This window comes from Ooceraea biroi, chromosome 6, assembly GCF_003672135.1.
Source record: "Ooceraea biroi isolate clonal line C1 chromosome 6, Obir_v5.4, whole genome shotgun sequence".
NCBI lineage: Eukaryota > Metazoa > Arthropoda > Insecta > Hymenoptera > Formicidae > Ooceraea > Ooceraea biroi.
Window position 1 is genome coordinate 16,045,523 of NC_039511.1, and position 12,001 is coordinate 16,057,523.

The 12,001-nt window shown below is 45.5% G+C and overlaps 1 protein-coding gene across 2 annotated transcripts in view; it reads right to left on the minus strand.

Moving 5' to 3' along the window:
• The window catches only part of LOC105284568 (ecdysone-induced protein 74EF), a 149,977-nt gene that overhangs the window by 44,439 nt on the left and 93,537 nt on the right, over positions 1–12,001 (minus strand). The window contains exon 1 of one of the 2 annotated variants that reach the window (XM_011348204.2): positions 7,755–10,484. The exons of the other annotated variant lie outside the window; for it this stretch is intronic. Within the exon in view, the coding sequence (XP_011346506.1) occupies positions 7,755–8,085 (331 nt within the window). The 5' untranslated portion in view covers positions 8,086–10,484. Of the gene's footprint in view, positions 1–7,754; positions 10,485–12,001 lie in introns of those variants that run through there. 2 annotated transcript variants of the gene reach the window in all.

Here is a 12,001-nt window from a genome sequence, read left to right on the forward strand (position 1 = left end):
CTACGACGACACGCGACTGCTCTCGTCTCGCCGACGTGCCACACTCTAACGGGTGTCCCGTTTCACCTCGCGTTCTTTACCCCAATCGGTATCCATTTTCGTCCACTTTCCCGGAATTCTCGCCTCAGCCCACGATTATCGATAAGCGATGTTGATCTTTTTCTAAAGCGCCGCTGGGAATGCACATTTCTCGTCCTGATAAATAATGCAATCGCAAAAAGCATTATGACCGCTTTGTGAAAAATAGATTTCTCGCGTAGTTAAACGGTATTCGCGCGAACGATTAAAATGTCCCCGAGGTTTTGCCGTCGACGCGCATCGACGCGTTAAATATCTTATTTTGCGAGCTGCGGGCCGCAAAATCGCGACAAGCCCGGCAACCGGCCGAAAATTCCCACATGTAATTTTCGATGAATTAATTCTGGTGCCGATTGACTGGAAATCCCGTCGTAACAAATTTGTGCCCGCGGCGAGTAATCGTAACAACTTCGCGAAAAACAGCGCAAATCCGTGACTCGTCCGCGCACGGTCGATCGCCGCGAACGCTTTATTCCGACGTGCTATTATTTCCGTATCGATCAGTGTCGACATGTAAAATTTGATGCGCGCTGGAAATTAATTGCCCGGCCGCTGGCTGATTATTTTCCAGTCGTGATTGCAACCGCTAGTTGGTAATTAATGCGCCGCTTGTGGAAGATATCGATCGCTCTACAGGGTGTCCCTTTCAAGCAGAAACGATGCCGATAGCGTCGTTAATTAGCTATTCCGCATACGGAATACGATCGGTCTAGAGGGTGTTCGATCGTGATCGATCCACGCACGATCATGGGAGATATCCTACGGGCTCTCAGTCGATCGTCGATCGATCGATGCGTCGAGTGTTTGCCTCGCATTCTCAACGTTTGATTGAACAGGCTACGCATCCTGATAAGAATCGCGAAGATCTATTCTCGTTGGTACCGACCATTATCGCCGCGTCACGTGACGAAGATAAACCGTATCGTGCGTAATGCAAATCGCACGCGTACTGCGTTGAGAAGCGAACTAGTCATAATGAATGAGCTTTGTGCGGCACATTCGTCTCTCGTGTCGACGAGCGAGCTTCATCGGTTTCGTTCTTTCGGGCTTCCAATTCTATCGAGAAAGTATCAAAAATATACTCTATTATGTACTGTTAAAATATCAAAATATTTCCAGACATCTATTTTTTGATAATTAAACATTAATTTCTTCTTGAAATAAAAATATGCTAGTCATTCGCTAAAATTCAATGTCTTGACAACGTTATCCTCTTTTCATAAAATTGTCTGATACATATATATAGTTTTCGTTGTAATTTATTATAAGATTCTGGAGTTAAATAGAAATATATGTTACCGCAGAAATATAATCCTTTTAATAAAGGAGTACATTTTCACGAGAATTTAATTTGAAACTTCATCGTCCGTAACAGATTCAACTTGAGAAATATTAAGTCAAATTAATAAAAAAATAGAACCGTCGCAAAGTATGCAGCTGCCTCGGAACAGCCAGTTTACACGTATATACGTAGCATATTCCACATATCCCACGTTCCCAAAACGTTTTTACGGCTTCCTCCGCGCGAGTATCGAATTTCAATGATTCGAGAGGCGTAAAGAGTTCCGCTTGGCCGAACGAAGGCGCGCGTCTCGTTTCTCAAAGTACAAAGTTTACGTTTCACCGTTCCCCTTGTTTTCCCCAGTTTACAAGGAGGGTAGGGAACCCAGAGCTGTGAACCCAAACCTTAATCATAAACCTCGAACTCTAAACTGTTAATCTTAATCCCTAAATGTGTGTATTTCTTTCAGCACGTGACCTAAGCCGGTCTGAACTTGAAGATATTTCAGCAGCATTTGCCAAGAGAAGAAAGCAGACTGAAATTTATTACACCCCTGGAAATATAATCACATTTACGAGATACAATCTCGAAGAAAATATTAGATCGTGCTGCGCATTATCTCTTCGTCACTGATCTTTCTTCTCCTTTGGGCGACTAAGACTGCGTTTCCGCGGACGATCTCGCGTGCCAAGATTGCAGCACGGCCTCGCGAGCGGGACACCCGGTAGACGAAGGTAAGCGTCGCCGTGCCAACGTTCCAATAACCACCCGAGAGCGCAAGGACAGTCTACCCCAGTTTTCCTATTGCGACCGCCTTACAGCACGACGTCCTTCAACCCCTCCGCGCGCGCGCTCGTCACCCTCTCTTGCCCCGACGTCTCCCACCCCATTTCTCGGCACCCGCCGCTCCTATTCTCGTGGGCACACTCTCTTCCGGGCCGATCGGCGTGGAAAATGCCGCGGGAGATCGATCCCGGCCGGACGAAGCGGAAATTCGTGAGGCGTGAGACCGCTCCGGGTAAAAGGGTGGACCGAGAAAAGGGCGAACGAGGGTGATCATCGTCCCTCTTCTTGGTCAAAGACGCAGGAAGAAGTTCTTGGTTTCAAGGAGGCGAGAAAAAGACAGTCCGGACGGTCGACGTTGCTTTTTCCCTTTAAGGAGACTATAAAAAAATCTTCGCGGAGGCCGCAAAGACGGTGGATGGATGGCGCGTGTTGGGAAGAGAACAAGGAAGGGTGGAATGGCGCACAGTGGCGAGAGTTCGACCACAAGTCGAGAAAAAGCTGCCGGTGGAGAATCACGGAGCTTTTTCGGTGAGCAAAGGATTGGAGAAAGCGGGGAAAAAAAGAGAAAAAGCGAAAGTTCGGAGGGAAATCCGAGCTCCTCTCTTTCCCCGCGAACCGGGGGCGGCGCGAGGGAAATTAAGCGTGCGAGAAGCGGCCGCGCGAGGGTTCGGATGTAGGTCAGTTTCGCGAACGCATTCGGGGATAATTTTAAATCGGTCGCACGCGCGCTCGCTACGTGTCCCTTTGGAGATTGAAAAGAACTCGTAACGCTTCTTTAAATGTGTGACATAGCACACTCCGGGCAAAATGCATTGTTTTTCATTGAAATTTTAATCGTATAATTTGTCAACCAGCAGGGAGAAATCATGTATTCTCGACGCACAAAGAAGAGTCTAGGACTCGTAGAGAGAACAAAAAGAAAAAGAAAAATCACCGGAAGGCAGACAAAGAGGATACTTCAAGCAGACAGGAAGCGAGTCCTTCCTTCCTTGATCAATATCCTGAATCTCAATGAGCTCTGCATTTTCCTCGAAACGGTATTTAAATACAAGCGCCAATGGTCCATTATGCCCATCGTCGTCTATGCCGAATACCGAAATTCCTGGTCATTATGAATAGCACGCTTGGAGGCTATTGAAATTTATTAGAACAAATTTCAACATAATGTCGTGTCGTTTCTTGTTGTGTTGTGCCTTAACTTTTCCTTTTTATAAAATAAATAGGTTCATGTAGGTACACAAGTCAGAGACAACGTGAAAATATGTGAGCTTGACGTGCATTCAAGCTTGAAAACGTATAATAAAATGCGTCACGCAAAAAATAACAAAATCCTCATGGTTTTTGTTATTCATGATCGCAGAGAATTATCAAAATCCGAATCGGAGCTTAACGAACGAGGCGACAAACGAACTTGTCTCAATCTCTATCATTAGAACGCTCGTAGGATAGTCATCAGACTATCTACAGGTTAACGACATCATCCGGTGCATTCTCAGGGCGTGTCCAGACTCATTTCCTTTTTTTTCTTCTCCTGCCGCGGCCTGTTGGGGAGAGGAGGGGATGAGTGCGGGAAAAGAGATAGAGTAACCCCCGTGCAGTCGCTGATTAACCCTACGGTCGACAGACGCTGCTTCTCCCCCAGGAGGCGATCGAAGCGTCTTCATTTCCTGATTAACTCGCCGAGCCGCTCCGCAGCTCGTACGAGAGGAGAGCGTAACCGGAAGTAATCCGTCTTCCTCTCCGGACGCATCTCGCGACCAAGAAGAACGGAGGAAGACGAGGAGAAGCGCGCCGGCTCAAATTCGCTCCGAGTGATTTAAAGGCTGGAATTATCCTTTCCGCCTGTTCTTCTGCATCCCTCTTCAGCATCCCTTTAACCTCTTCCTCCGCAATAATGCGTCTTATTCTTCTCCGTCTCTATCGAATTTTTCCGCTGCAGTGATTGCGACTCACTCCGCTCGTGATATCAATCGCACTCGTTAAGGAAACGATAGTCGATCAGAACGCTTGCCAGATCTTCGACACCGTTCTTTTGTAAAGAATAAAAAGCGTGGACAATGGATCGATGCTTCGACAATGTTGCAAGTTGTTGTTAAGTATCCATATCCATATGCCATACATAGAACATTAAAATGCACGTTGATAGCAGTAAGCATATATTATTATGCATTCGCCAGTTCATTGAGAAAAATGTAAACGTTTATTCAAATGACAGAACTTCTTCAATCGATCTCGCTCTTGATGCAATTGTAATTTTTTTCATCGATACGGTTGTCAATGAAATTTTGATTTCGTAATTGTGTCGACGTAGTAACATCACTCGTGACATCGTTTTGCTTATGAGTGTGTGCACCGACACACACGCATTTCAAGCATCGTGATCGTTTCAGAAAATTAACGATTGCTTACAGTTAAAGTAATTAAAAAATTAAATTTTTTATATAATCAGAATTTTTAGGTAAAAGTAAAAAATAAACAATACTCTTAAAGTTTAAATCAGCGAACGACAGAACAAATCGAAATCAGATCCGTTATTATTAAAAGCAGACATTTTCGTAATTTGCACCGGGAAACACTTTGTAATTTCACTTTATCTGATTACGTGGCTGACTTATCGCTCGAGTACTCTGACGCGATAAAGTAATGTCTACCATCCTTCTCTGCACTTTCCTTTTCACGTTAGTATACTTCTTACGCGCGCGATAACAATTTTATCTGATAACACGTTACATTTCGGCATTACGGCGATCCGAAACGATTGTTGACCAGAGTTCGCTAACCAGAGCAGGAAGTACGCGATGACTTTCGCGGAAATTGTCGAGACGACCTCGTGCGATATGCTTTTGTTCTTATACAATCTTTTTTACATAATTTCATGCGTGCAACTTAATTATATTGCTAAATTATCATATTAAATTATGTGTGGTATCATATAGTTTGTTATTACGTCATTAATACATTATTATCTTTATTAATATAAAAGCTTCGCAGAAATGAAAAAAATAAATTTAAAAACATCTGTGTAAAAATTATAATATATAAAAGTATATAATAATAAAATATATGTAAAAATGGGAGAGATATTTCATTACTTTTTAAATTTATCATTACTTTTTAAAATAACAGACATACATATTTTAATATTTTAATTTAACATTCAATTTTTAAAAAAACTTAAATTGCAATCAATAAAAAGTCTATATTTGTGATTGATTTATCAGTAAAATTTATTTAAACTTTAATTCACAAGAAAGATTCTTTTCTATCACGGGTAATTCGAAAAATATTATTCTAATATTTAAAAAACTGATGTGCAAATGTGTCGCGCGATATGATTTGCATGAAAGAAATGAATATCAAATAGCGCATTAGAAGGTTAACCGGAAATGTGGTAACGTATTCTTGTGTCGGGTTTCATCGGCGCTGCTAGTACAAACATGAATTTATAATCCATCAGCTACCTAACGCGGAAAAGGTCTCCAATGCGTTTTCGGCATGGAAAAAAAAAGAAAAGGAAAATACCGCGGAAGCCAACAAGCCAATAGAAAAGAAAAAATCCCAGACAGTTTACGATCGGAGTGTTCCTGCATTTGCCTCTTCTGTCACTTTCTTCCTTTTCTCTCCTACTTTTTCCGATGAGATTTCGGGAACGAAAGGGTGAGATGAAAGCAAGAAACGATGACGCGTCGTATTCTCGCTTCTCGTCTGTCGTTTTTCAGTCTATAAGAAAGGTTTGAAGACACTACATACGGTACTTTTCTTAGCGTGAGCCCTCGACTTTCCTACCGAGAGGGAACAAAAACCGTCGGCAATAAGAAAAAGCTACATCAAGGTATGAGGAAGCGACAAATTCGGTAGCATAATCTTTTTTCTGCAATTATAATTCCTTTAAATCATTTATCACTCTAAGCCCGATTATCGTAATTCTTATTAATCACGCTTAAGAAAAACTCAGAAGTGACGTGATCTTTTGCCTCTTTGGGGACAAAATCAATTAGACTCCATTTTGACTGCAAAAGATGTAAAAGGGCTTCGAAGAAACGAATGCAAAATACAGGCATTCAACTGTGTACATTCAAGTGCTACAACTGTGTAACGAAATTGAAAAATGAAAAGAGACAACACTGATTCATACTTAACAACCTGAAGAATTATTTCCAAATTCTTCGACAAGATACAACAGAATGCAATGGAACAAGCAAAGTTCTTGCGAAAAGGTATGCTTGTTACCCTATAATCGTACCTTTAGAAAAATTGAATACTTCCCTGTAGGAATGTAATTTTTCTTCCGGTTCTATACATGTGACTGAGATTTCTTTGTTTGTTGTTTTTTGTGACGATGTGTATGTATAACACTCAAGTGTACAGTAGGACGATGGCGTTGTTAAAAAAATGATGGACAATGGAGGGTTAATATATAATAATTAACAACACATTGAAAATAAGTTGCTCGATCAACATAAGATATTCTATCGAATACACTGCACATGAAAAAGATGCGGTTGTATAGCATCGAAGAACAGCATCGCGTCTCGATGAGAGATGCGATCGACCAGGAAATCGATGACGGGACTGATACGCGAAGCTTTAATTTCGTTGGGGTTGGGGCAGGTCACAAGGTATTTATCTGACCAACGAGAGCACGACAGAGAGAAAGAGAGAGAGAGAGAAGAAAGAAAGACAGAGGAGCGGCCTCGCGGGGTGATAACGATTGTGAAGCCGATTGCGTGAAACGGACCGAAGCGAGTATCTCCATTCCGCCGCCGCACGGAACGGCCTTCGACGGAGCGGCTGTTGCGTAATATTTTTATCGGCCGAAATTACGCACTGGCCCGGTCGTGTGCGTGCGCACCTTCGTATCATACGCGTGCAGCGTACGCTCGGCGAACGATTCCTTTCGTTCTGATCAACTGCTCGCTACCGGAAATGTGAGAGGGAGAAAGAGAGAGAGAGAGCAAAGAAAGAGAGAGTAGCTTGTATCTCGTTCGCATGTGATATTCAATTTATCGTAAATCGCTCGTTGCTGGTTAAGAGCTTCGGCTGAATTTCGCGTGCTTCGAGATGAGTAATCAAAAAATTATGCCAAGTTTAAATGCTGAAACATTAGTTACCTTATCACGGAAGTGACACATTCATTGTCGCACGCTGTCGTCAGTTACCTACGACATGCTTTTATTATGATAACGCGCAAACGTCGCTCCAGTTAGCGTCGTCTCGTCGAGCAGGCAACGAGGCACATAACCGGTGCAAAATCGAAGGATTTATAATATTGTCATGACGATTTCGACCTCGATGTCACGAAAGTACAACTTTTGTAAAGTATCGCATTTTTCAATATAAGACGCTTATTCAATCGTGATGGAAGATTATGATCGAGAAAAAGCTGCGAGTGCGCATACTAACTTCCTTCAACGGAAAACACTTGAGGAAATGCTCTTTCAACGTATTAAAGAAGCAATTCTCTCTCTCTCTAAAACAGAGAAAGCAATTAAGATCGAAATCAGATACTTCAAAGCCGATGACAAATCATCGGTCGAAGGAATGTCCGGTATGGGCGATGATGGAAAAACGCGGAAATACGGCGGAAAGCGATGCATATTCGACTCACGGTATCGTCTCATGAGGTTCTTTTTGTAGGGCTTGGTGCCCGGCGGCCTGGACCGCGACCTCGTGCCGCCGTCCTTCTGATTGTTGTCGGAGCACGAGTCGTCGGAGTCCTCGGAGCAGGTGCGGTCCTCCCGCTCCTGCGTGTACTCGGACGCGGCGAAGCATCCTCGCAGCCTGAGCACGGCCGCCGCGTTGCCGTAGTCGTCGACGGGCAGGTCCTTGCGCTCCCGGTGCTCCTGCTCGTCCTTGTCGTCCCGGGTGTCCTCCGCGTAGTCACCCACCCGGACACTCAGATCCAACGGCTGATCCTCCAGCATGATCTCTCTGAGCATGGGAGTACTACTCTCGCGGCGTGCCGAAGCCTCGCTTCCTCCCTTTCTGAATCCGATTTCGACGATCCTTCTCTCTCCTCCCCTTCTTCCCGCGCGCACTACCAGGACTACACTCGGCACGACGGCATCTCGTTGATCCTCTCTCTCTCGACGTTGATCGTATACCCGAACTCTGGCGCACTCAATCGCGGATCTACGACATCGCACTGCGCGGGAATTCCCGCCGGCGCGCACAGAGACGACGTCCTCTTCCTCCTCGACAGGATCAACCCGAGAACCTCTCGGCTTGCGGAGAGGTGCTTGTCCTCCTGCTCGTTCTCGGAAAACTAACGCGACGATGACCGGCACCGGCAGCGCGGCGTCTCTCGCAGTACACTTCCGGCTCGGTGCTTATCGCGGCCGAAGGCTCGATTATCTTCGCCGGAGCCGCGGTGGTCGGCGACGACGAGATAAAAGCGGATGAGAGTAAACGAGGTAGATAGATACGGATGCGGAGTAGAAACGAGCTGGCTCGCGCAATCTCTGCGAGCTCGCGGGGAAAAAGGACGGAAGGATATCCCTCGTGGGAGATGGCGGTGACGCGCGTGAAAACACAACCCGCACTCGAGTCTGCGATCCGAATCCCCGCAGCCTTTCCGCGAGAGAAACAGAGAGAAAGAGAGATAAAAAGAAAGACAGGTATATCGAGCGTGCTCACGTCCCCGATGACTCAACCCGTTCACTATTCGAACGCTCTCACCTCTCGCGGTGCATTCGCCGCGAACTGACAGATGCAGAGCCAACCCGACGAGATGACAGCCGGAAAAATCGGTCCGCTGTCCGCGCGCGTTTACGATCGCGCGAAGGATGATCGTTCACTTGGCAATTCACTTGTTCGTCGGCGTCGGCCGAGCACGATTTTCTCACTACTGGCTACTCGCGACGACCACGAGAAACCACGCGGTATCCTGTGCCCGACGTCCTCGCCGTCGTCCTCGTCGTCGTCGTCGGCGTTGTCTTTGTACTCCTCGTTGTTCCCCGAAAGACTACAAAGAGAGGAAAGAGAGGCGAAACGCGATCGACCTGCCGGAGCGTAACCGCGTTCCCCTGCACCGAGGCTACGGTCGCCGGTGGCACACTGACTGACTCGGAACCGGGGTAGCCCGCTAGTCCAGACTCTCGTTCACTCACTACTTCTCCAGGCTCTCACACTCCGACTCCGCGCGCCGGACTCGCTCTCGCTCGCGCACGTCGTCGCGCGCCGCGCGTACGCTCTTCGGGGCGCCCGACCGCGCGCTCGGCTGTCTCCGTAACGTGACTTCGGTCGCGCTCGGAGCAAAGCGGCGGGCGCGTTCGTCCGTCCGCGACTCCGCGCTTCCCGAGAGGGCCGAGAGAACATCAGTCGGCGATGCGGCGCGCTGGCGGTCGTGCGTGTATGTCGGGTCACTATTCACGCGCGATGCGTGGATGCGTAGCCTACCGCAATGTCGGATCCCGTGACGCCCTCCCTACGGCCGTAGACGACGACGACGATGACAGCAACGACGGCAGCGTCTCCTGCTGGCTTTCTCGACCTTCCTCTAATAATAAATGTCTTCATTCTTTTCCTCCTTCCTTCCATCTTCACTCGCGCTCTTTATCGTCATCGCGAGAAAAAGCTATTTTCCGTCTATTGGGATAGGACACATGGCACGAGCTTGCCCCGGCGCTGTGACGCGCCTTGCGTGACATTAACCTTCGACTGTAGATGTCGAGGTACACGAAAGAAAGAGAAAGAGAATAGTGGATAGATTTTGGGTCTTAAAATACATTCGAGTAAAATAAGTAGAATGGATAACAGGGGCATTTATTATGTCCTCAAGGAAAAAGTATCAAAAAGGCGTAAAACGATAACATTGGAACATATAATAACTGGAAATGTATTAATTCCGCATGTGTAGATGATTGTCTTTAGCGATTTTACAAATTTTAAATAAAATCTTTTTAATGCAAATATTAGAAGACGTCGATAGTCTCTACATATAAGATATAAATTAAAACGAATAATTTCTTAAAACTTTAGAAGCAACTTTAGAAGATAATCAAGCTTTGTTTTTTATTTAACTTGAGGTAAACTGTAACAAAAAATTTCGTTTACAAAATTACCTAAACATTTAACATTGCACAACTACGAGAGCATCATAAATTGAAAGACGTACAGTTGAATCTGATCAAGAACGAGTTGATTACAAATTGATCAAAGAATCCGTCCCCGCAATAAGTCCTACATGTTACAGCGCGGTCTTACGATGAAGTAGAGACATTACCGTCTCCCGCTCTGTAATATAAAATGCAATCGTGCGCGAGTCTCGCCGTGCACGATCTATTTTTGCGTCCCGGAGAGCGTCTCGTGCCTCGACACTGGCGAGCGTCGTGTCGACGATAGAAAAAAAAGAAAAAAAAAGATTTACAGTCCGGCTCCCCCGGTCCAACGAGAGCCCCTGACATTGTTTCCGCCTGTTGCGGCGAGCGGGTCCGCGTCGCAGGAAGAGGAGAGCCACGGGAATGCGAGTGCGAGTGCGAGTGTGCGCCTCGCGCCGAGGTATGGGTGAATGTGCGTGGCGAGGTCACCGGGAGAAGGAACTCTTCCAATCCGGAGTCGCGCGTAGCCGCTGCAGCCGGTAAACACAGGTGCAACTGCGTTGCTGCTTGCAACGGAGACGTGCGAATCGAATTTCGAAGCGATGACGTTTCGTAACGCGCCGGTCGACCGACCGGTCGGTCAGGCACGGCTCGTCCACGTCACAGCCGCTCACTTTTGTTCGCCAAAAATGCAGTCGGACGTAAACGCGGAATCCAGCTGCCGGGCGTGATTCTCCTTTCCCGTTGAAAAGCGATTAACGCTAATTAGCGTTCTGCCGCAAGAAGAATGACTGAGAGCATACCGAGATTAATGCTCGTAGTTCAAGACTTTTATGGTTCTTGCGAACGTAATATTGTTAGGGATTCTCGTCTCCGAACGTATCCAGGGGATAATTTTGTAATGCGAATCGCATAAGTTAGATGCGTATGGGTGTAATGTATTATGTACATGGAAATATTTATAAATTTTAATTTTTGTCTATATACACGAAGGTTGTTTCATAATACGTAGGCACAACTTCAGAAATCAATTCGGGACACAATAGGAATGCAAAACGTTCACATTTGTTCTATCTTGTCTCCCTATTTGAAATTGTCACAGACCTTCTCGTGGCTCGTGGCTGATTCTTGTTACAAACTGAGCTGTACGTAGTATAATTAATTCTATCCAGCTATTTACTATCAACTTCTTGTTAGATTATTGCGTATTTGTAAACACTTTCGTAATATTCATGAATCACTTCATTCCTTTTTCTCGCTAAGAGTAGGGGACGTATCAAATACTTGTAATAGTTATGTGATAAAGTATCAAATAATAATGGCAAATTGTGTACATTGGCAGACACATAAGTGCAGAAATAGTAGACATACATTTAACATATGATCTTGTTAAATGCGATATCGCTTTGGCAAGATGTCTGTATCAAGAACGTTTTCCCAATAGACCAAATAGGACAATATTTGAAAAAATACACGAACAATTTCGAGATACCGATTTATTGTGGAGACATACTTCTGTCGCAATTGTTTAGTCACATGACAGCGGTAAAATTTATAAATATCATTTTCTATATCAAATAAGGAACAAACTTTCGTGCTACAAAAATCGACGAACACATCATTGGGTTCCAATCCACGCTTTGATGTTCCGAAACTCAGGCTCAGCTGTGCGATTTCTCGCCGTGCGAACTTCTACGCAGCATCGATAGACATCGCGTGTATAAATCGTTCGTATTATCGGCGGCCGCTTATCGGTCGACTATCTCACGCTCTCGAGCGACACCGAGGCGTCGTTCACTCGCGCGTACAAGGACCC